This window comes from Sturnira hondurensis, unplaced genomic scaffold, assembly GCF_014824575.4.
Source record: "Sturnira hondurensis isolate 20B ecotype Veracruz unplaced genomic scaffold, ASM1482457v3 Scaffold0020489, whole genome shotgun sequence".
NCBI lineage: Eukaryota > Metazoa > Chordata > Mammalia > Chiroptera > Phyllostomidae > Sturnira > Sturnira hondurensis.
In genome coordinates, this window is record NW_028093120.1 from 338,765 (window position 1) to 362,452 (window position 23,688).

Consider the following 23,688-nt stretch of genomic DNA (forward strand, 5'->3'; position numbering starts at 1 on the left):
GACTCTCCAAAGGCTTTGTGATTCCCTCCCGGAAGTTAAGACTCCCTAATGCAGAGCAGTCTTTTTAAGCTCTTAAAACCATGAAGCAAAATAAGAAATAGCTGCATGAGTATTATCTAGCAGTGCACACACACAATTGAAACAAGTTTTCATGTAAGAGTGCTTGTCCTAACTACGTGCAAGGGGCTCTGATCCACTTTTGTTGTGGTCTAGTCCTCTCATGAGATGTAGTGGTTTGCCCCATGTACTCACATAACTGAAGCATTAATGGGTCAGGATTAGTGGTGTAGATGATCTCAAAGGATCCTGCCAGCTCTGACATTCTAGGTGACTTCTCTTTGTCCATTAATAGGAGCAGCTAAAATATGTTGTCATTGCCTCAGGATCTAGAACAAAAGAAACTTTTTAAAAATTAAAATAGCACAATAATTTCATGCTCCTAACAGATTTATATCACTGGTGGAAGCTGTGGGAATACCGGGGCACACATGATATTGCACTTTTTCTTTCTTACCACCTTGGGGGCTCATGTTTCCACTCCCTCCATGAGAAAAACAAAATAATGCCTGTTTGATACAATTCTTTTCTATAAGAAAACATCAGATGATCCCCTTTGAGGAGAGGCGAAGTCCCTCATTAGTGCCCTTCTGAATTCTGTCTTGGTGAGAACTTAAGCCACCGTGAGTGCTGACCAGCTGTATCATGGCCGTCTCTGAATTTGCCTGTAGACTTTGAAGAGGTGAATGAAATGTTTTGTAATGGATGGAATTCCTGGGAGCACACGTGGGCCCCCCTACCCGTGCCCATAGAAAACAAGCCTAGAGGCCCCGTGCTCACATAGGAGAGATGTGTCCAGTCTTCCTTTCTTCTCCACCCTACCCTCAGTCTCTGAGGGCCTTCTCTGGGGTTGGGAGAGCAGTGTAGCCACAGATCAAACTGTTTCAGGATTTGCAGAAGTATGCTTAACATCATTATCTGGATTTCTGAGAGGTTGGGTTGTATTTATGGTGAGAACAGGACAGTGTCTGTATAATCTGAGAGCATCATCCTAAAATGTTAGTCCACGTAATGTGAATCCCACAGAGAATCTGAGCTTTGGAAGGAGTTCTAAGGTAGCTGAATACAGATGCTCCCTGTCTCCTAGGGACAAGAGTGTCAGTGTCTTCTCTTATGTTCTCATTGGCATGCTTTACACATAAGCCCTTTTTAATTCCCAAACCTGTGTTTATGGGACTCCATGAGGTTCTCAGGCTACAGGTTATTAGTGCTTCTCTGTGTCACTGAATGCAAATGCTGGCTTTACAGCAACAACTATGCACGTGCAAATACATTTTTAAATGATGTGGTTAATACTAACAGGGTGTAACTTGTTGTTATTGTTTTTGTTGTTAAGAAGTGTTTTTTATTTGTCCCCCCCCCCCCAGGTTCCAGTGGAATACCTGTGAAGCTGGTCACAAATCTCTTTAGTTTAGGTCTGCCACAGGACTGGCAGCTGTACCAGTATCACGTGACATATATGCCAGATTTGGAATCTAGAAACGTGAGAATTGCTTTGCTTTACAGTCACAGGGAACTTTCCAACAGAGCAAAAGCATTTGATGGGACCATCCTTTTTCTCTCTCAAAAGCTAGAAGAAAAGGTACAGTATAGTTACTTTTTAATACCCACATACACACATGTGCGTATGTTTATGCTCATCTGGATATATTTAGGAGGTTAGCAGATTTTCTTTTCTTTTTAATTATCGTTGTTCAATTACAGTTGTCTGCATTTTCTCCCCACCCCTCCCCACCCACCCCAGCCAAGCCCACCTCCCTCCCTTGCTTCCACCCTCCCCCTTGGTCTTGTCCATGTGTCCTTTATAATAGTTCCTGATGATTTTCATGCATTGAAATGAGTGTTTCACTCACTCCTTTCCTCTTTCCTGTTCCCATGTTTGAGAGTAAAACAGCTTCCTAATTAAAGCCTCACCCATCATTGATTTCTTAATTAGGAAGCTGATGGTCTGGCTTTTTAAAAATAAGAGCTGTAATACAAACACTGCTTTTCAACTTCTTTTTTTTTGTTAAGTGTCCTTGAAATAGGCATTCTTTTTAAACTTTTCCCAATATAGGCAAGACTGAAACACCATTTGGCATATGGCTTCAGGCCCTTAAATTTACTTTTTTTTTGCTCCTGCACAGTGGTGCCCATGTATTCTAATAACTTTACATTAATCTCTGATTCTAAAACTGTCATTTCTCTTATGACTTGTCTCATTATATGAAATACGAGTTATTGATATTGATCTTAAAGACACATTTTAACCATGTGACCCCTGCATGATTCATAGTCCTTTATCCGTTTTCAGTCCTAAAACAAAGATATTGGCTTTGAAGTTTTTATCATATGCTTTGTTCTAAAGTAATATTAAAATTACTACAAGGAAAAAAGAACCAATTTCTATAGGAAAAATTAAAACAGAACATTGGATTAAAGTTGTATACTTTTATCCCTTGGAAAACTTAATCCTTTAGGCCAGCGTTTTGAACAGAGTGGGATTGATAGCACACATTTCTAGACGCTGTGTAAAATCTTTGTGAATTTCCTCATGAAACGCATTTCTGAGCACTCTGGGGCCATTATCATGTTATGAGATCCTGAAATTTATGGGAGTTACTTGCGTGTTTATTTCATCTGAATATGGAACTTTAAAATTATACCAGATAATTAAATTTTAGGGCTTTAAAAATCTGGACCTGTAAATTTAGAAACATTTTTACTTATCTTAAGTTCTTACTGATCCTCAGTATTTTGTCATATGACCAGATGTTGATAGCATGATAATATTGTCTCTCATACTGAAAAGATGTATCTCAAGTGTATTGTAATCATTTAAGACCACTTTGCCTGTGGATACATTTGTAGAAACAGTTTGGAAATTTAGATATATTAAAATTATTATTACCACCCCCGCCATCTTGGATGATCTATTTGACTTAATGTACTTAACCAAAGTGGAGAAATTTTATAGATGCTAGGAATAAATGAACATTATTCACTTCTCATTCAAAATAAGCATTTAGTAAGTGCCTTACACCTTATTGTTGGAGATGCAATTTAATGAGGGGGCAGGTAAGTAAATAGATGGTAGAAACAAAGTCTAACAAATCAGGCCTGTTGATTTCATTTCTCAGACACAGGTGATACTAGTGTGACAGGTGACAAAAAGTGTGTTGTCTTATTATCCACACATGACCTGACACCTAGTGACAGTAGAAATGAAATAGTAAAAAGAAAGTGTCCTAATGAAGATATTACTGCCTCGCCTTATTCTGGTCTTACTGTTGACTTGGGCTAAATCCTGCACTCTCATCCATCACCACAAACTTCATCAGATGCTTGGATTAGTTGGAAGAGCTCCTCCGCTAATTCATTCATTGTGATCCCAAATGGCGCAGTTCTAGAAGTCCTGTTCTGCTGCCTCCCGGTCTTCCATTGTCATCCGGATGTGATCTGTGCATCTGTGGCCACAGTCTAGGTTCCTATCCCTGGTCACATTGAATTGCCACTCATGCATTCATTCTGCACTTAGAAAGAGCCTACTGTGTACCTGGCAGGGTGCTGCCACCATGGAGGAAACAGGATCAATAACCAAAGGCTCTTGTTGTCTAAAGATTTTTCCATTTAGTACTGAACTTATTTACAAATAAGTGCAGTGTGAAGTAGAATGAAATAAGTGGCATAATAACTACTAGTTTGATTGTGCTAACATTTACTGAGCACTTACTGGGTGCTAGGTGCCTACTTGGTTGTTATCCAGATTAGCCCCAGCACATCGTTTAGGTTGAGCAGGTCTACACTCTGTGTTACACCCACCAGGCCACATACCTTCTTATTCTGCCAGTTAGAAATAGTGTTTAATCTCATTTAATCCTCTCAGCACCCCCAGAGCCTTAGAGAGGTTAAGTATCTTGAGGTTAAGGTCTTCATATGGAGCTTGAGGAAAGGAAAACTCATTCCAGCAGGACACTTCAGAGGGAGTGGTAATTAATTTGTTTTAGAGCAGGATTTGGATCAAAGAGGGAGGGATGATGGGGGTGTGATTCGGACCCCGGCTCATGGGGTCCACGACATTGTGGATGGGGGAGAGACATTCACACGGACTACCAAGTCCTGTGGAGGAAAGGAGCGGGCGACTTCACTCTCAAGAGGAGCCAAAAGCCGAGGCCCCCGCCCCGTCCCACACACACATTACATGATGATCCTCATATATACTATGCACTGGTTGCTTTAGGTGGTTACCTTTTTCGGAAAACAAAGGAGACAATGCTACTGATCACATCACAGAAGAGGGATATTTGCAAATGAAAAGGCAAAAGTGGTTGAACTGGTTACACTTATCCTTGGAAGGTTTAGCTTGGATTTTAGAAAGTTACATTAAGCACTTGCTGTCTCAATTCAGGGTGAGGGAGTTTTTAGCAAAAAGCAAGACTCAAAGCAGCCTAGGCACATTGCAGGCCTGATTCCCCATGGGAGAACCTATTTGTAGGCATGGGTCCTCTGCATCTCCAAGTGGGAGCTGGGCCCGCACCGTGCAGAATGGTCTCCTACAGGCGTGGTGTATTCCTGGACAGAAGGACGAGAAAAAGGAGCAAGGGCACAATTTGGGGAAGTGAGGGACATGTTTTATTTTACTTATTTTTTACTTTTTAAAAAAGATTTTTATTTATGTATTTTTAGAGAGAGGGGAAGGAAGGGAGAAAGAGAGGGAGAGAAACATCAATGTGTGGTTGCCTCTCACGTGCCTCCCCTATTGGGGACCTGGCTCGCAACCCAGCATGTGCCCTGACTGGGAGTTGAACCAGCCACCCCGTGGGCCACAGGCAGGCACTTAATCCACTGAGCCACAGCAGCCAAGGAAAGGGACGGTTTAGAAACTTCTGATGGTTCGAGGCAAGCCAGGAAGGAATGGAAATTGTTACTCAGAAGGCAGGGAGAACTTTAAGTGCCCTGTTGAGCAAGAGACTTTCCTCCAAGGGCCACTGAAGCCATTGAGAGTTAGTTTCCAGAGGAGCTAAGTTAAATAACAGTTACTCTGATCACATCTTTTTGATTTCTTAACATGAGAAAAGTGGGAAAATTATTAACTAAGTGTCACTGGAATGATCTGGGTAGAATGTCCAAAGGGCTTGAAGAAAGGCCCAAAGCCCTGCTACAGATAAGGATAAGATCTGTGAATTACCTCACTTGATTTTCACAGCCCTGGACTCACTCTCACTTAAAGATGGAGAAAAGTCTTAAAGAGCTGAAGTAACTTGCTCCGTATCGCATGGGCCACAAGGGGCAGAGGACCAGGGTCTGTCCAATTCCAAATTAAAGCTAAACTCTGTGGAAAGGAGCGGTATTGGAACAGCTGGAATAGATTAGAGACATTGTTAGTGTAGAAGTGCTAAGACTTGCCAACTGATCAGATGGTGGATGGAGGAGGGGAAGTGAAAGCTCACTCTGAGGTTGGCAGCCCAGGGTTGGAGGGTGCGGGGTCCCACAACAGACCCAGAAAGCAAGGAGGAGTTGGTGTTTGGTGGGGGAGGTTCAGGGGGTGCTGATGAGTTTGCTCTTAGATAGCTGTTAGAAATGCTGTTCCTGAGTAGAGGTCTTAATGGGGACCATCTGCTGCCCCCTCACCGCAACCGTTCACCACAACATCTTTTATTGTCTTAATTCTTTGTCCTGAAATCTCTGTGGTGGGGTGAGAACCCCTCATCCCTCCCCATTGCTAGATCCCTCTGAGATGTTGATGAGCTCTTTCTGTAGCTTTCCGCCTTTGATTTCTCTATACTTTTATCAGAAGCAAGAGATCATCTTAATGAAATATTTCAGCTCCTGGGAAAGTACCCGTTTCTCTTTGTTTCCATGCAATGAGCCATTCCTATCCTACATTTTTTAAAATTCTCACCCAGGAAAAAAAAAGGGAGAAAGGGAAGGAGAGGGGGAGAGAAACATCAGTTGGTCATTGGTCCATTGTCTATCACATGTACCTGTACCGGAACCAAACCCGAAACCCAGGCATGTGCCCTGACCAGGAATTGAACCCACGACCCTCAGGTTTATGGGATGATGCTCCAACCAACCTCGCCACATGAGCCAGGGCCCTCCACTACATTCTTGGTTCACCCTAAAAGTGCTTTAAACTACACTTCATAGAAAATAAGGGTAAAATACATAAATGCTTGATAGTGAAGTGATCTCTTCTAATTTCCTACCCTTCTGAAAAATCCTTGATCATTGAGTTTTATTGACTGATTTGTTTTGTCTTTTATTCCTAAAATCTGTATGGAGATTTCTTTGGGTGTGAAGGAGCTTTAAATTTAAAGCTGGTGTAGAAACCTATTCATGCATTTATTTCATTGTTAGAACATTGTTCCAGATTATAAGAACCCTAGGGATTTCTCTAGACTTCTCAAAAATCAATAAAATCAGATGTCCTATGTATTTAAAATTCTACCACTTTCTTCTCTTTCCCATGTTTACTCCCCCTCTTCTCTATCCCTTCACCTTTGTTCATTTCTTCATTTCTTCTCTTCTTTTTTGTGAATAAACTTCTGAGAGGCTGTACTCTGAAATCAATGAACCCAGGATGGGCAAGACAGGCTTCTGGGCACCCACAAGCCCCCTGAAAGTGGGTATGTTATGTACATCCTTGTGGTTATACATATGGGACATTTTCTTGGAAAAGTGTCTGTGACTTCTACCAGACTCAGAGTAGTTTGTGACCTCTCTCACCACTCCCCACTCTTGGCCCTTTTAACTTTCGAGAACCACTGCTCTGGGATTCTCTTTGGATTGAGTCTTTGAACCCTGAGTCTCCTTTTGATTCTCCAGGAAGAAGTTCCAGGGTAAAGAGATGTGTTGCTTTTGTAGAATTGGGAAGAATACAGAGATGGTAACTCTTCTAAATGCAATGTGTTGATTATAGTATTACTCACACGGTAACACCTACAGTTTTGTTTTTGTTAATGTGTATTGAATTGTGATGGCTTCGTCACATCTGCATACTGCACCCTTGGGGATAATCTGTAAAGTGCATATTAAATACTTCTTTTCCCAGGTCACGGAATTGTCAAGTGAAACTCGAAGAGGTGAGGCTGTAAAGATGACTATCACTCTGACGCAGGAGCTGCCGGCAAGCTCCCCCGTGTGCATCCAGGTCTTCAGCATCATCTTTAAAAAGTAAGGTGTCTTAAATGTGAATTTAATTTAGGCTAACGATGCCTTTCAGCACAGAGCCTGGGTAGCAAGACAATCAACCATTTTGTAGGCAATATGCCAGCCACAGTGTCATCCTTAGGGCAGTTTTCCATGTACTTGTGCAGTGATGTGCGCCACAGCGCATCACAGCCTCTAGCCGGCATTCATCGTCATTATCCAGTACTGTCTGCATTGAGACAAAGAGCTCAGGGGTTGCACTGTCTCTGTGGTAGCAGAGAAGGTGCTTTTTTCCTTCTCTTCCTTTTCTGTACCCTGTACCCCTTCCTCTTAAAAGTTGAGTATGTCTGGATTGGTACTGAAGTATTTGTTTTACTTCTAATTGATTTATTTTAGTGTAAAAGGCCACCACTATCTGCAGCCTGCTTTCACTCGGGAGTGGGGGTGAGGGTGGGGGAGCGCAGAAGGAAGGTGGTGACTAAACTTTGCAGTCTTCTCTAAACTGATATGGATCATTTACTTTCAAGTCATCTTGGGTTGATAGAATACAGATTCCCTACCCCACAATGGACCCAGTGAACAGAATTTCATGAGCGGGATCTGGAAATGCACGTGACACATGAATACACAGGGCATGCAAACCACTGTTTTCCGTGCTACTGGTGCAGATCAGTAAGATGAGCTGTTCACCTAAGATTCGAGTCCTTCGCTCCACACTGACCTCTGGACGGATGTGGATGGGAGTTTTGGGTTTTGCTCAGAAGCGCTCATGAAGGAACTTCCCCTACACATTTCCCTCATTCTGGTCATATTTCTTGCTGTCCTTTTTAGATCTTACCTGGGCTTCAGTTCAGTGCTGCGTCACACTCTTCAGAAGCCAGTCTTGCAGGTACCCTCCTGAGAGGGGACCGTTTTAAGTCAGCTAACATTGCGAAGGTGCTTTTCAGTTAGAAAGCCCTTTCACTTGTATTTGATCTTACTTGATCCTCACTTGAGTGCCCTGAAGCAGGTACTATGAAAGCGGGTACTGTGGAGCGGGTACTCCCTTTTCACAGATGAGTAGGCCGAGACTTAGGGACATTTGAAGCCAAAATCACACAGTCGGAGCCCCTGTGTTTTGACTTGAATCTCTTCACGTTTCCTGCGTGGACCGGGCAGCCTCACATCAGTGATGCGCCCCATTCCAAAGCTGGCCAGGACCAGCTGCCAAAGAGGCACCGTGTTTTTTGGTAGCACCCAGACGGCTTGAGCAGCCCCCTTGGGAATATCCTTCCTCATCTCAAAAGAGGGAAGAGGCCAGAAAAGCCTTCAGATGTGGCTTGGCCCCATTCGCACTGACCAGAATTTTACAACCACAGTCTTAACTGTTCAAGTGACTGGGTACTTGTCACTGCAGTTAAACCCAGGCAGATAAAAATAATTTCAGTGGTGGCATTTTCAAATATGAAGAAGTGATCATTCTGATACATACACCCATGTGTATATTTAGTATCCGAACTTCCCTGTGTTATGAGAATAAGAGTTCTGTACTTTCTACATATTTTTACCATTATGTTCAGGATGAGTACAAACTTAGAATTACACTGTTACTCACTTATGTTTACCAAAGAATAAAAAATATATACTTGCAGGATCTTAAAGAAATTGTCCATGTACCAAATTGGACGGAACTTCTATAAGCCTTCTGAGCCAGTGGAAATTCCCCAGCACAAGTAGGTTTATTTATATTTTCTGTTACTCTGAAACACTTATAATGTGAGCATGATAACGTCTGATGCAGTATTAAACGGTTAGGCTTCCTACGAGGGCACACGGTACGAAAAGTAATGGATTTTTAAAATTTTCAAGTACTTTATAGAATGGTGAGTGTCAACATGAAGCTAGCAGCCGGGTTTCTTAGTGTGTTAGAGATCATTATCCTAAATCCTAGAAGGAGTTCAGAAACTGAATTTTCCATGTGTGATAAGTAATACTCCAGGCAGAATAAGCTGTATTATGTCATACTATGTGGTTAGTGCTCTGTTTTCTTGTTGACAGGAAGTTATCACAGCCAGGTTGGGTGCTGTGGGTGAGTAGAGGTCAAACAAGCCAAGTAAACTTCCAGGGAAGGATAGAACTGTTAGGAACACATGCAGAATTTTCACCCCAAACTGGGAAGCAGATGCTGCTGAGAAAGTGCTGAGCTAAGTCTTGAACTGGCTGTTACTCAGCTCTCCAAGTATGTGGCCAAGCTAAAGACAGAGGCAGCCAGCGGCCGAGAGACAGATGTGTTAGCAGAGGGAGAAATTTGTAAGGATAGTGTTACCAAACAGCAACTGGGGTCCTCCTGCCTGCTGCTGTCCTTTAGGCAAAAATTCCAGAGGCCACGGTTTGTTGATAACGGAGTCTATTCAAAAGCAGTTACTTAAGCCTATCAAGTCACTGCTTCCATCACTTTAGCCTATCAATTAAGGCTAAACTCTCCTACCTTTTCCCCTGTTACTAGTTGTATTGTTTCCATAGGGTCAGTTTATGAACTAAAAACAACATGAGACACAAGCTGCACAATTTTGGAAGAATGGCAGGCTTCTGCCTCAGCTCATCCCCTCTAGAACACTCAAAAAATAAACCTGCCACCCTCTGCCAGGCCAGCCCAGTCCTAGGCTGTGCCCAGAGTTCCTTCCCATATAACATACTGCCCGTTGGGAAATGCAGGCAGCTGCAGCACTATCATCCAGGAATCCTAGAGTGAGCCTGAGAGCTCTCTCCTTTGTCCTTCTGTTGGCTCTGGAGGCATTCGACTTCTCAGCCAATCCCACCCTAGACCGCCCACAATTGCCTCATCAAACTCCTCCTACAGCCCCTCCCTACTTCTCCCCAGTGATCTGAGCTGTCTTAATCAGATCTCTCTGTATTGTTGAAGATGAGGGCAGGGTATTTGACCTTCTGCTAAGTGGAGGAAAAATTGGAGTTTTCCAAATGGTAGTTCAGTCTGTCTGAGTGGTCTGTGTAAAGCATGCTGTTAACTTATCTTTGCACCTGGATTAGACATTCTCACAGGTCCAGTGTGTGTACTGAGCTGGAGTGGGTGAAGGCTGGCTTAGTATCACGGTGAATGGAGTATACAAAATATAAACCAAAATGATTTAAAAAATATTTATCTATTCTTTCATGTGATTTTTGCCACTTTTTCTTGTTTGAGGCTCCAGTCTATAATATTTATAAATGTGGAAAGGAGCTGTAGCCTTGCTACAGTTTTGTATGTCTGCACATGATACCATTTCAGTTCCTTTTTTAAAAAAAGATATTTATTTATTTTTGGAGAGAGAGGAAAGGAGGGAGAAGTGCAGTAGGCTCTCACACACCTCCTACTGGGGACCTGGCCCACAACCTAGGCAGATGTTCTGACTGGGAATCAAACCAGCGACCGTGTGGTTCGCAGGCTGGCGCTCAATCCAATAATCCACACCAGCCAGGGCCACTTCAGTTATTTCTTTATCTTATTGTTAAGTCTCTCCACTGTCTTCACCACTGAGTCAGTATGTTTTGTTTTCATGCTGTGGCTCTCTATAAACTTATCGTTTTTTGCTGAGGCAGTTTTGTCCCCAAAGGGACATTTGGTGATGTCTGTAGACATTTTGGGTTGTTCCAGCTGGGGGGCTGCTAGTGGCATCCAGTGGGTGCAGGGCAGTCCCAGCAAAAAATTATCCAGGCCAAAACGTCAGTAGTGTCAGGACTGAGAAACCTGCCCTACAGGAATATATTTTGTCTTGTATGTGTTTAAAGACATTCCAGCTGGAGATAGCCAAAGTTTTCTGTCAGCACCTGGAAGGAAGTAGTCTAAGGAAAAAAATATTTCACAAAAATCTAGAGAATTGGAATCTGAAAACCACCATTTAAAAATGTTTAGTGTAGTGATTACAGAGGGTAGGGGAGTGGGTGGAGGTGGAAGAGGTTATGAGGGGGCTATTGGTAACAGAAAAAAATGCAATAAAAAATAAACCTGTTTATTATTTTTCTGATATGGCCTTCACATTTCTGTTTGTTTTTTTTTTTAAGGTTGTCCCTTTGGCCTGGGTTCGCCATTTCTGTGTCACAGTTTGAAAGCCAGCTCTTGTTTAGTGCTGATGTAAGTTATAAAATCCTCCGGAATGAGACTGTTCTGGAATTCATGACTGGTCTCTGCTACCAAACTGGCATGTCTGGCTTTACCCACATGTGTGAAAAACAGCTGCTTGGGCTCATTGTCCTTACAAGGTAAAAGCCTGCTTTTAAATAAACCTTTCCCTAGAGAATGAGTTGTTTATGGTATTTGGGAACAGGAATAGCATCAGGGTGTTACAGGACAGGGACCCACCAGCCCATTGGTAGTGTGTGGGTTCTTGACTTCATGTAGGAGAGATTTCACACCGTGAGTCCATGTGATTGACAGTACCAAAGCTGGGGACAGTGAAACAAGGAAGGGCTTAGCATAGGAGAAGCAACAGGAGAGCCAAGGTGGGGCTGCACTGGTTCTCTAAAAATGTAGGTAAGAGACAAGCCTCGGCAGGGCTGCTTTGACTCACTGAGAAGTTAGAGAAAATGGGGCCTTGGAGACCGGGTCCGGGGTTAGCTCAGCATGAGCTGCCGATGTCCGCTGCTCCCATGGGACCCTTAGGGTTTAGGAGATGTGTGCCTGTGGGGGAGGAAGGTGGGGAGAGGCAGAAAGGAAAGATGCTGGCATGCTCCCTGGAGGGAGAGACCACCCTGGGTCCTTTGTTTTGAGGGTTTTTAAGGGCCAGGAGTTTAGGAAAGGTCTTAGGGGATGATCTCAATAGAATAGTCATCAACTTTATGCTGATGTACCAAAATGAGATTTATTCCCTTATCTGCATCTGTCCTAGGTGTAGTTGACACAAATGGCACTAATTAGATTTCTGCTATCTGTGTCCCTGCATAAGCTGATTTAAGCTATTTACCCTCTGGTTGGTGAGGAAAAGTATAAACCATTTATTTTTAAGTGCCCTTGGTTAGGGCAGATAGAATTTTGCGGATTGACTGGGTGGCTGGCTGTAAACTGCTTGGCCGTTTAACTGTCTTAGTTTCTCTATTCCGCTTGTCCTGGCTTACTGGCCTGTCTCAAGGGTATTGGCCTGACCACAGATCTGATCAGTTCACTGTCCCACTTAGAGGGCCTGGCTGTTCTCAGTTGTCTAGAGTCAGACCTTCTTGACTGGCGTTCTGGACTGTCCACAGTCTGACCTGGTCCTGCCTTGTCTCTTGTTCTGCCCCTTCCCCACCCCCAGTAGTGTGCACTTCGGTGCTTCAGTACCTCTGCCTGGCTTTGTTACAGGAGAAACTCCTAGAAACTTGGTTCTTCCCACCAATGCAATAGAGAACTAAAGCTCAGCAAGTCTATTAGCGTTCAAGCAGGGCTTATTGGTGATCCATTCTTCTAGAATAGAACAGACCTAGCTAAGGGGAGGGGGGGCGCTGAAGCAGGGTAAGGGCAGTGAAGGTCAGGGAGGCCAAAGGCCAGGTGGCAAGTGCAGGAGTGGTGAGGGCTGGAGTAGCAAGCACAGTGTCCCCTCCGGACTGGCCCAGTGGCCAGAGAGAGGAGTGCCAAGTTCCACCCCCACCCTTGTCCTTCATCCTGCTGATTTATAAAGGTGGTGGCATGCAGGGCTGGGCAAAGAAGTTACATATTTACTGACAGATAAACAGGGTGCTAGCTTTCCAGGACAGGGTGTGAACAGCCAAAGGTGTTTCATAGACTTCTTCCTTTAGGCTTGTCCTGCTGATTTATAAAGGTGGTAGCATGCAGGGCTGGGCCAAGAAGTTACATATTTACTGACAGATAAACAGGGTGCTAGCTTTCCAGGACAGGGTGTGAACAGCCAAAGGTATTTAATAGGCTTCTTCCTTTAGGCACTATGGGCCCTTTGGGGCCTTTCAGGCTTTGGGGTGAAAGCAGTTTCAAAGGCCTCCTTTGCCAGATAGTGAAAAAGATACACAGAATTTCAGGGCCTGCTGAGTCGGTGGGTGGGACATGTATCCCTCCTTCTCCCTGCCTTCCTTTGCTATCCATCCTGCCTTAACAGATTTCCTTACTTTTAGTTCTTCCTTTTAAATTTCTGCTTCCACAAAGCCCAGCTCAAACATTACTGCTTTTCCGAAGCCTCCACTTGTCCACTCCGTTGGAATGACTCAGTTCGCTCCCCTGTGCTGCTCCTGTAGTGTGTTGCTGGGAGCCTCCACTTTATGGCTATTTTATTTCATTTGATGACAGTGTGGGATAGACCGTTAGGCCCATGCCTCATCTTCTCTATGCGTATGAGGTCTTTAAGGCTGAGACCTTCAAGCCTCTAGGTATGTCTCTATATAATTTGCCGCTTAATGCATGTTGAACTGAAATACACACAAGCAGATGAGGTGGCTTCCTGAGTACTGAAAAGTTTACCAGATACTGTTACTAGCTCACAACATTTCTTCTAGAGGACTTGCTGGCCTTCTAGTCTGCCTGAGAATTTCCATGGAAAATTGTTTTTCTGGCTTACAGAGCACAGAGGTGGGACTGTTTAAATTCCACACTAGCTGGGGTGAGAAAGCTGCCTTCTTACCCCATCTTGGCTTCCTGATTGGTTTATCCCACCATTGTAAAGTCACCTCCACAGCTACCAAGAGCCCTGAAGGAAGAAACCTGACAAGGAAGTTTCTGTCCAGAGATGTGGGCGGGGAGGGAGAGTGGGGGGGTGGGGGTGGATTGGAGACATTCCAGCCACACAGCTATGAAGAGGACAAAGAGTTTAGAGTGGCCTTAGCTGACCTTATTTGCATTTTGCTGAGGGCCAGCCCTAGATGGAAGGTAGAGCAGCATCCCAAATCAGCCCTCTTTATGTGTTTTTTTTTTAATTGAAAAGCTATCGAGGGGCTCAGAGAAAATCAGTGTGTCACCAGAAGCTGATAGGAAAGTTTCGAACAGAGTTTTGACCTTCCAGCTTTGAAGAGTGAGTTACCTGAAGTCAGAGTGTACATTAGTGAGAAAAACAGTGTGTGGTCTAACAACTTCTCTCCCAGTGTTGTTGGAATACAGTAGTCTTCCTGTGGGGTGTCCAACCCACTGCCCACGGGCCACATGTGGCCCAGGATGGCTGTGTATGCAGCCCAACAAAAAATCGTAAATTTACTTCAAACTTTTTTTTTTGCTCTCAGTTTTCATTAGTGTTTGTGTATGTCATGTGTGGCCTAAGACAGCTCTTCTTCTTCCAGTGTGGCCCAGCACTTCTGGTGTTGGGCATCCTTTCTAGTGAAGAGTTCATTATTACTCTTTTCAGAGAAGAACTGATCATTTTTTTAAAGTGACTATTTTGTGTTACTCTCTTCCATAATTTCTGAAATCTGGAGTCTGATACTTTGAATTAAAATTGAAGTAAAATTGCTGTATATCTCGTATGATTTTAAAAAAATTAAAAGTTTCTTGCATGCACCAGATACAATAACAAAACCTATCGCATTGATGATATTGACTGGTCAGTGAAGCCCACGGACTTCTTCCAGAAGCGGGATGGCACAGAGACCACCTATGTGGATTACTACAGGCAGGTAGGACTTTGTCCCCTTCTTCCTCATCTCCCTTCCTCTTAGCTCAGAGACGTCTCCCTATTCCTCTCCAAGTTCAACAGGTTCCTTAAATTGTCAGGCTGAGTGTGCCTCCACCATCGTTCTTTGACTTGTGCCTTCTCCTCCATCCCTACCATCCTTACCTTGGCCCAGATCCTGGACAGGATCCTCATCCTGTCTCTTGTCCTTCTTCCTGTAGGCTGAGTCATCTCCCTTAAAAGCATGTACGGTAAAACACTTCCCTGCTTAAAATATTTCCGTGGTTCCCTATTTCCTTAGGAACCAGATGTAGTTAAGCTCCTGGGCAGAGTTTCCAAGGCCATTTATGATATGACCCTTCTCTGCCTCTTGAGTCTCTCCTCCTACCACTCCTGTTTCCTTTGTGTGTTCTGCAGTTACTTCCTTTTTCATTTTCACACATGTTGCTTCCTCTTCCTGGACACCCCTTCACAGCCAGCCAGTCACTGAACACCCTCAACACTCAGCTCAGCTGTCAACTCTCAGGGGAAACCCATGATATTCTCCCTAGGTCCCCTTTCCCTGCATCAAATTATTATGGGCAGGATGTGAATGGTCTGACTCCCCTCCCCTTCTGACTCCCCGTCTGTGCCCAGGGCGGGCACAGCACCTTGCACGTAGTAGACACACAAACGTTTATTGATGGAATCTCCTGCTGTCTCTGGAAATTTGATTCACAATTATCACAGGTACCCCTGCCCCCACCTCCACCTTCAGGGGCTCCTTCTTTTAATGTGCAGTTGTATTCCAGAGAGTCTGAAAACGCTCTCGCAGCTGTTTTTAAAAAACACAAAGCAAAACCATTTCCGTTACCTTTCTACACCTTCAAAGAAAAGCTGTTTCCTTTTTCTCTGTAGCTCATTTCCTTAGAAGGTGGTCACCGACATCGGCTCCAAGCACCGCTTCAGTTCTTCCTGAAGTCTGGTGAGTGGTTTGGCTGCTTTGGAAATTGATCCTTAAAGGTCAAATTCACTGACTCTTCTCATCCTGATGGGCTTTTGATAACATTTGGCACTAGTGACCACTTTCACCCGGGTACCTGGGGCACGTCCTTGGTGGTTCACTGCTAGGTGTCAGATTGCTTTTTTCTCAGTCTTTATTTTTTAAATGTTTTCCCCCACTAATTTCCCCTAAACCTTACATGTTATTATTCACCATGGTTCCCATGTGTAGGATCTTTTCTTTGTATTTTGAGACCTCTCAAATACAGTATTTTTGCCTTGCCCTCATTTCTAAATGACATACTCGGCTCTATTTTCAGACTGTCTTGGTGTGACTATCCCACAGACATCTCAGACTAACATAATTTGTACTGAATTCATTGTCTTTCTCATGCGTTTCCCCTTGGGATTTGCTTCCTTGCCCTGCTTCACCCTCACCTCCTCCCATGGTTGTCACCAAGACAGGTGCTGCGTTTTTATCCTTGAATTGTCCCTGGAACCCACGCCCCTCCCCACCCTGCTCACCACCTCAATACAGAACCTCTCTCGGATTCCCATCTGGGGCGTTTTGGTCACTCCTTTATGGTCTCCCAGCCCCAGCCCTCTCCTCACGGAGACCTGTCATCTCACTGCCACAGGGAGAGCTCTCTGAAACACTGCCCAGAGATGTGGTTAAGAGCCCAAGCTCTGGGATGAGGTGGCCCTGGTACTACCTGTGTGACCTTGAGCAAATCGCTAAGTGTGAAATGTTGTCTGAGACAGGGAGGCATTTGCCTGCCTTCACGGTGCAGAGAAAACTGCACGAGATAATAGTGCACGCAGGGCACTCTAGCCTGGCACCTGCACATTGTGAGCACTGGGTGAACGGTGCAGACCCCGCCCCCCTTTTCCCAGCCTCCCCTCTGCATCTCTAGCATCACAGTTTGGCCCCGTCTCTGCCTGAGCCTCATCTTTCACGGCATTCTCACCAGGCACCCCATGCTGCCATCACCCAGTCCACTTGACGTCTGTCACTAAATGCTCCCCAATTTTGCTCAGGTTCACTAGATGACGTGTGCACTGGTCCACCATGCCTGTGGTGTGGTGGATAAGACATGAGACAAATTCACACAGACTACCGAGTCCTGTGGAGGAAAAGGGACGGTATGGCTACTCCCTCAAGGAGGGAGCACACTGACCCTTGCCTGGACAGGCTTTTATTGGGTTTAATTTGCGTGGGAATACAGGTACAATTTACTAATCATTGTTAGGTAGTAAGGATCAAACAGTAGATAGCATACAAAGAACTATTAGGACTTCCTCTGAGTCAGGGTCTATCAGCTAAAACAAACTCATTTCCTGTTTGGACCTTCATCATTTAACGAAGAGCATTCTTAGAAAAGCAGGCTTCACAGGATTTTACATATCCTTTCTCAGGCCTGATCACCCGGGGAGCCTGCCCTTTCCAGCACAGGGCTGCACCACCCTCAGTCATTGTTTCAGGCTTAAGTCAGGCAGAGGAGGCAGATAGCCAAGGAATTAGGAGAAATGAGGACTCAGGCTTTGTCAAAGCCGAGGGGCAAGGGTCCATCACCTCCATTTTCCATAGCCCTCTAAGTCCTTCCCTGGGGCCTCCACGTGATCATGCCTGTCTTAGGTGGTTCCCCTCTTGGGGAATCTTACCCGTCACTGGCTAACTGATCAAGCACTGGGGGCCAGTTATGGAAAAAGGAACAGGAGCAGCGCTCCTGCCAGGGAGATAAGCTTTGTCTCCTTAGTGGCTAATGGTCCGAAGGTCACTCACTCAGCCTTAGCTGTGGGGGGTGGGGGGTGGGGGGTGGGGAGTGGGTTATAGCTCCTGAAACCAGGCAGGGCTGTTCCCAACAACTAGACCTCTGCTTAAAGCCACATCATACCTTTGTCCTTCACCACCAGAAAAATTCTAGCCTGGCAGTNCCTGCCAGGGAGATAAGCTTTGTCTCCTTAGTGGCTAATGGTCCGAAGGGCACTCACTCAGCCTTAGCTGTGTGTGGGGGGGGGTGGGGGGTGGGGAGTGGGTTATAGCTCCTGAAATCAGGCAGGGCTGTTCCCAACAACTAGACATCTGCTTAAAGCCACATCATACCTTTGTCCTTCACCACCAGAAAAATTCTAGCCTGGCAGTCAAAGGTCACATCATTAGTGAAGTCCTCTCTTGACTCTGCTTCCTGTCACAGTCATAGAAAAGCCTAGCTGTGCTCTAAGCACTTGTCACACTGCTTCCAGAGCACATCTTCCTTCTAGGACAGGGGTGGCGTTTGGCTAACCCTTGATGCCCAGTGCCTTACAATGCATCTTGTGCATGAAATGTATTCCATAGAGTTTATTTGTAAACACAAAGTTTGTTCAATGTTTGGGTTTCTCTTCTGTGTGGTTAAATGCGTTCTTCTTTGAGCAGTTGGATTTTAGGACCTGTGACATCCTGAAAAGGAACCATAGTAAAATCCCACTCACTGTCTTTGAAGTGAGTCATGTTCACTACATTTATGTTGTAACTGAAGAGAAAAAGAAACAAAATTGCCTTTTTCTTAAATGTCTTTCTCTCTGTCCAGAAAAGGATCACTAAATTATTATGTAGCCCACTTTCAAAGTGGAAGACATATTGCTATTGACCTTTGTATTTCTCTATTTTATCTTAGAATGAACCATATTTTCAAATCCTAAGAAAATTGGGGCAAGGGAGAGGGTAAAATTTACCTTATGACATAGCGTAGCAGGGAGAATCCCTGGCCATGCCCCAGGGCAATAGAATACTCTCTCCCTGGAACATGCTTTTCAAGTTGTTACCCTGGAGTCCTCATACCCGCATGTTTTCTTCAAGTCCAACCTCTTTGGATTCTGCCTCCTTCATAAACTCCTCCCTGATTTAAGAGCCATAAATTGTTTTACTACCCCCAGCATTGCTCCCTCCCCAACCCCTCCCTTCCCCCAGGACCCAGTACTGAGTGTTGGAACAAGTAGAGGTTCCCAAGTCTTTGGGCCTAATAAGTCCCAGCTGTGCTCATGTCCAGTTTATGGGACCTTGGGAAACTTGCTTAGTTGCTGATGGTGTTTCCTCATCTATGACGGGGATGATGATAATATCTGCCTCATAGGTTTGTTAAGGTTAGAGAAGGAAAAGTATAAGCACTTAGCACATTGTTGTTTGTGCTTCTCATCTACCTTGCTTTGTGGACAGTTACCCTCTGCAGCTCCTGGGGCATCGCAGGCACGAGGCGTGTACTGGACTAACGAAGTCGTATATATAAACTCTTCCTTCTGCAAAGGCTTTTCTAAGCTTTTTAACTGTAACTTGAGTTGCAGTCACCAGTGTAGATTGCAGTTTTCTGAATTGTTTTTTTTATTTCAATGACTAAAAGTCCTTATTGAAATGGAGAAACTCTCACTTCTTCCTTAATTGGAATTATTGATACTAGCATCACATGGTGCCCAGGCATTTTATAATTTATAATTCCAATTGTTCTGTCATTGGTGCTGAGTAAATTATACTGGAGATGAGTATTAATTTTTGTGAGTGTTAACTCTTGCCTTTGGAAGACAGATGAACTTCAGGCAAAGTGAAATGTTGAAATTCAAGCCTGGGAGAGGAAAAGGGGGTAAGGTAGGAGGAGCTCGTTAAAAACCAGATACGATGCTCGTGGTTTACACGGGTGGTACTGAGCTACTGTTCTCTTCATTTGATAGAAGAGGAAAGGCAGGTGCCTTCTCCACTGTCCCAGTGCAATTAAGTGGAAGGTTTGGGGATCAGATTCACGTTTGTGAGACTTCATAGCTGCTTCCTTACAACACTTTGCAATCCTGGAAGTTAAGGACAGTTGCACTCTTTGGGGAAGTCTGAGGTTGACTTAATGTAACCCTGGCCTCCAGCTTGTGTACAGACATTTTCAAGATGAGTATAGGTGCGTAGAGTCAGCCAGTTGCTCATGGGCAGCCTGCCTCCGTCGTCAGTAGTGGGAACACTGGCCTGGACTCAGCTCCAGCAGGTCGCTGACCTGTGCATGGAGCCAGCTGGAGGCTGTTCTGACTCTGGATGGAACCCTGAAGAGAGCAGGGACATGATTACAAACAAAATAAAACAATGTCACCCTGTGAAAGATAATTAAAAACTGGCCCTCAGATATAAAAGATAGAACTTGAGAGGAAGGAAGCAGAAATGAGTAGGTAACCATGGGACTTTTTTCTTCATTGAAAAAATTTGCTTATGTATTCATTTTGCAATTACCTTGCTGCTTATAAGCAAAGATGCTCATTTTACGGTGTTTCCATATTAACTTTTCCCTCATTAATCTTGCACTCTATAGCAGTATGATATTGTTCTATCTGACCTACATCAGCCAATGCTTGTTAGTCTGTTGAAAAGCAAGAGAAACAACACGGAGGCTCGGATAGTCCACCTGGTACCCGAGCTCTGCTTTCTAACAGGTAATGTTTATGTTTTATACTCTAGCAGGTTCTTGACCACAGGCTTCTGCTCCTTAGCAGTGGGCAGAACCTCCTTCCATTGGCTGCGTGCCAGAGCGTTGCTTGGGCCCTAGGAAGATGGAGTCTTAAGTAATTCATTGGATAGTAGAGAAAGTAGGGGGATAGAGTGCCCAATTGCTTGGTTATCTCATGTTTTCCATTTGTTATTTTGATGTAAAATAGTCCCCAGATAGTTTCCTGACACCAAACCACTGCTCTTCGCCGTTGTTTGAACTTTACTAGTTTAGGTGGTGATAGGAGTTTTTCTTCTGGTGTACTGTTTGGGACACAATCATCCTTATTTTCTTTTTGCATGTGCTTCCAGAAGAGAATCTTCACTGTATACTAACAGTCTTGAGTCCTTTTAATCATGTTTTTCGATTAGCAGGGTGGGACTAGAGAAGGGAGGACTTTCTACTTTTTACGTATTTGTGTTGCCTACATCAGTATGGCGTGTGTATGTTTGTTTTGTGATTAGAAACACTCATGAGGATATAGTCCTTGAAGGGAGGGGTGCTCATTGTTAGTGGTGTGCTGGTATCTAGATCTGCGCAGTCCCCTGTGGCAGTCGGTAGCCACGAGTGTTTGTGGAGCACCTGAAGTGTGATAAGGTGATTGAGCAAATGGGGAGGTACTCTGAGTATAAAATTTAAACTAGATTTCGAAGACAGTATGAAAAAAATAAAAATAACTGAATAAGTTTTTTGTATTGATTACGTGTTGAAATGATAATATTTTAGACATATTGAATTAAATAGTATATACTATTTAACATCATTTTACCTGTTCCTTTTTTTATAATTTTATATTTTTGGTTTAGAGAGAGGGAAAGGGAGGGAGATAGAGAGGGAGAGAAGTATCAGTGTAAGAGAGAAACATCAATTGGTTGTTTCTCATACGTGCCCTAACTGGGGACTGAACCTGCAACTCAGGCGTGTGCCCTGACCCGAAATCGAACTGGCAACTTTTCAGTTTGCAGGACAATGCCCAGCCAACTAAGTCACACTGGCCAGGGCTCATCTGTTTCATTTTTGGGTGTGTTTTTTTTTTTTTTAAATGTGGCTACTAGAAAAGTAAAATGACATCTGTGGCTTGAGTTTTTATTGGAGAGTGCTGTCTGATTCCGCTTCAGTGAGAAGCTTACTCTGTGCCTGAGATGGGCTGGGGTTACGTTGGATAGTGTTCATTTTTCTTATCTTATTTTTGCTTACACTTAATAGGACTGACTAGCCAGGCAAGCTCTGATTTCCAGCTGATGAAAGCTGTGGCTGAAGAAACACGTCTCAGTCCTGTAGGAAGGCAGCAGCGCCTGGCCAGGCTTGCCGACGACATCCAGAGGTACCGGACATCTCACTCGGATCAGGGTGCACCCTGCCTCTAGCCTAGTGTGCAGAACTGGATGATCTATAAAATGTTGCATTCCCTGATGAAAATGTCTCATTCCCATCGATTCAGATCAAGACACTTTTGAATTGTGTTGGCCGGGGTCAGAGGGTCACCCAGGACAACCCAGGTCTACGGGTTGCAGGGAGGCAGGCGAAGGCTGCTCCGGCAGAACCACCCTGCCTCAGCTAGATGGCTCTGCTTTCATCCACTGAGTGCATTTAGGTTCTGGGTAGACGTTTGAAAGAAGAAGAGGAAAGAGGACTGTAACTTTAAAAACAAAATGCTCTAAAACCACTACATGCCCCCAACAGTCAGGGTCAGGAATGTTCAAATCTTAGCCAAGTGGCCTCAACACACTGGTCATCGGGGAAAACCCCACCATGTATTGTTTAAACTTAGGAATACCTCTGTGCCCTTCGGTTCAGCCCACCTGGTTCTCGGTGGCATTCCTGCCCTCATTTATGACAGTTCTCTGTACTCCATGATGGAAAGCCTCTCCCTGTTTCCCTTCTGACCTCCTAAAACTTCACTGTCCAGCACGGTAGCCTCGTGTAACTGTTGGGCACTTAAAATGTGGTCGATGCTGCATCTTGGAATGGTTGCATTTTGGATACATTGGGTTAAATAATATGTATCTAAAAATAATTTTGCTTGTTAATTTTTACTTTTTAATGCAGCTATGAGAAAATTTCAAATTAAATATGTGGCTTGCTTTATATTTCTACTGGGCAACATTGTTGTAGAATGACCTTTTTTTCTTTAAAAAATGATAAAATTTGAAGGAAGGGCCCTGGCTGGCATAGCCCAGTGAATTGAGCACGGGCCTGCGAACCAGACGACCATGGTTCGATTCCCAGTCAGGGCACATGCCTGGGTTGCAGGCCGGTTCCTTGCAGGCTAACTACCAGCAGGGGACGCACAAAAGGCAACCATGCATTGATGTTTCTCTCCCTCTCTCCTTCCCTTCTAAAGATAAATAAATAAATAAAATCTTTTAAAAAATTTTGAAGGAAGAATTTAGAAATTTACATACAAAACAAAAAAGAGGTGTGTGTGCATACTCTGTAAAATTTATTAAATACGTGGATGAATTATAATTGAATGAATGATAATGTATTCTTTCAGATATTTTCAAATGCATATAATCATGTTATTTTTAGGGAAATGGCATAACATTGTACATCATGCTTTTTTAAAATAACTTTTATTAATTTGAGAGAGAGAGAGAGGGGAGAGAGAGGGAGGGAGAGAGAAACATTGATTTGTTGTTCTACTTATTTGTGCATTTATTGGTTGCTTCTTATATGTGCCCTGACCTGGGATCAAACCCACAACCTTGGTGTATTAGGATGATGCTCTAAGCAACTGAGGTACCTGGCCGGGGCCTATGCATCATGTTTTGTAACTTGCTTTTTTTTTTTTTTAATGTTTTTATATGATAAATGTGCATTTCTGTTATAATGCTTGTGGTTTCATAATTTTCTATTTTATGGTTACTCTTTATGTCACTTATCCTGGACATCCCCCATACTCATTCCTAGTTGAAAATAACTTATTCCTACTTATTCCTTGTTTTCTCCCTTTATGGATTAGTCTTCCTGACAGATCCCTGCCATCTTCCAGTAATCCCGTTTATTTCAGCCCAGTATCCTGACCAGGGATTGCCTCACCCATCTCATCTTTGACAGATAGTATGGAGGCAAAATAATTAACTCAAAGTAGTCATTATGACTAGACTAGACATAACATGAGTAGATGGAAATAATGAGCTGTCATGGAGAGGCAGTGGTAGAGAGGTTTGAGCTTCCCTAGAGAGAGAGGGGCAGTTTTGACAGGTGAGTAAAAGCGTGAATTACGTCAGTCTCTTCTGTGAGCATCTGGCTCACCATGTACTGGCTCCTGCACAACGTGTGCCAGAGCCCGAAGTCAGTATGGCTGCTCTCCGCAAGGAGCTCACAGCCAGTAGCGATGACCATATGTACCGTAATCTATGATATATATGATAATCCAATGCGGTAATACATGAACTATGATTAAAGCGCATTAAGTTATAACCTCAAAGTACTATGCAGATAAAGTGACTATTATTACTAATATT

The 23,688-nt window shown here is 43.9% G+C and overlaps 1 protein-coding gene across 1 annotated transcript in view; it reads left to right on the plus strand.

Annotated features, from left to right (window-relative positions):
* PIWIL4 (piwi like RNA-mediated gene silencing 4) overlaps positions 1-23,688 on the plus strand; it is a 42,766-nt gene that overhangs the window by 4,822 nt on the left and 14,256 nt on the right. The window contains exons 4-10 of the mRNA XM_037029773.1: positions 1,425-1,639; positions 7,091-7,212; positions 8,820-8,900; positions 11,227-11,424; positions 14,637-14,748; positions 20,045-20,165; positions 21,425-21,542. Of these exons, the coding sequence (XP_036885668.1) occupies positions 1,425-1,639; positions 7,091-7,212; positions 8,820-8,900; positions 11,227-11,424; positions 14,637-14,748; positions 20,045-20,165; positions 21,425-21,542 (967 nt within the window). The remainder of the gene's footprint in view (positions 1-1,424; positions 1,640-7,090; positions 7,213-8,819; positions 8,901-11,226; positions 11,425-14,636; positions 14,749-20,044; positions 20,166-21,424; positions 21,543-23,688) is intronic.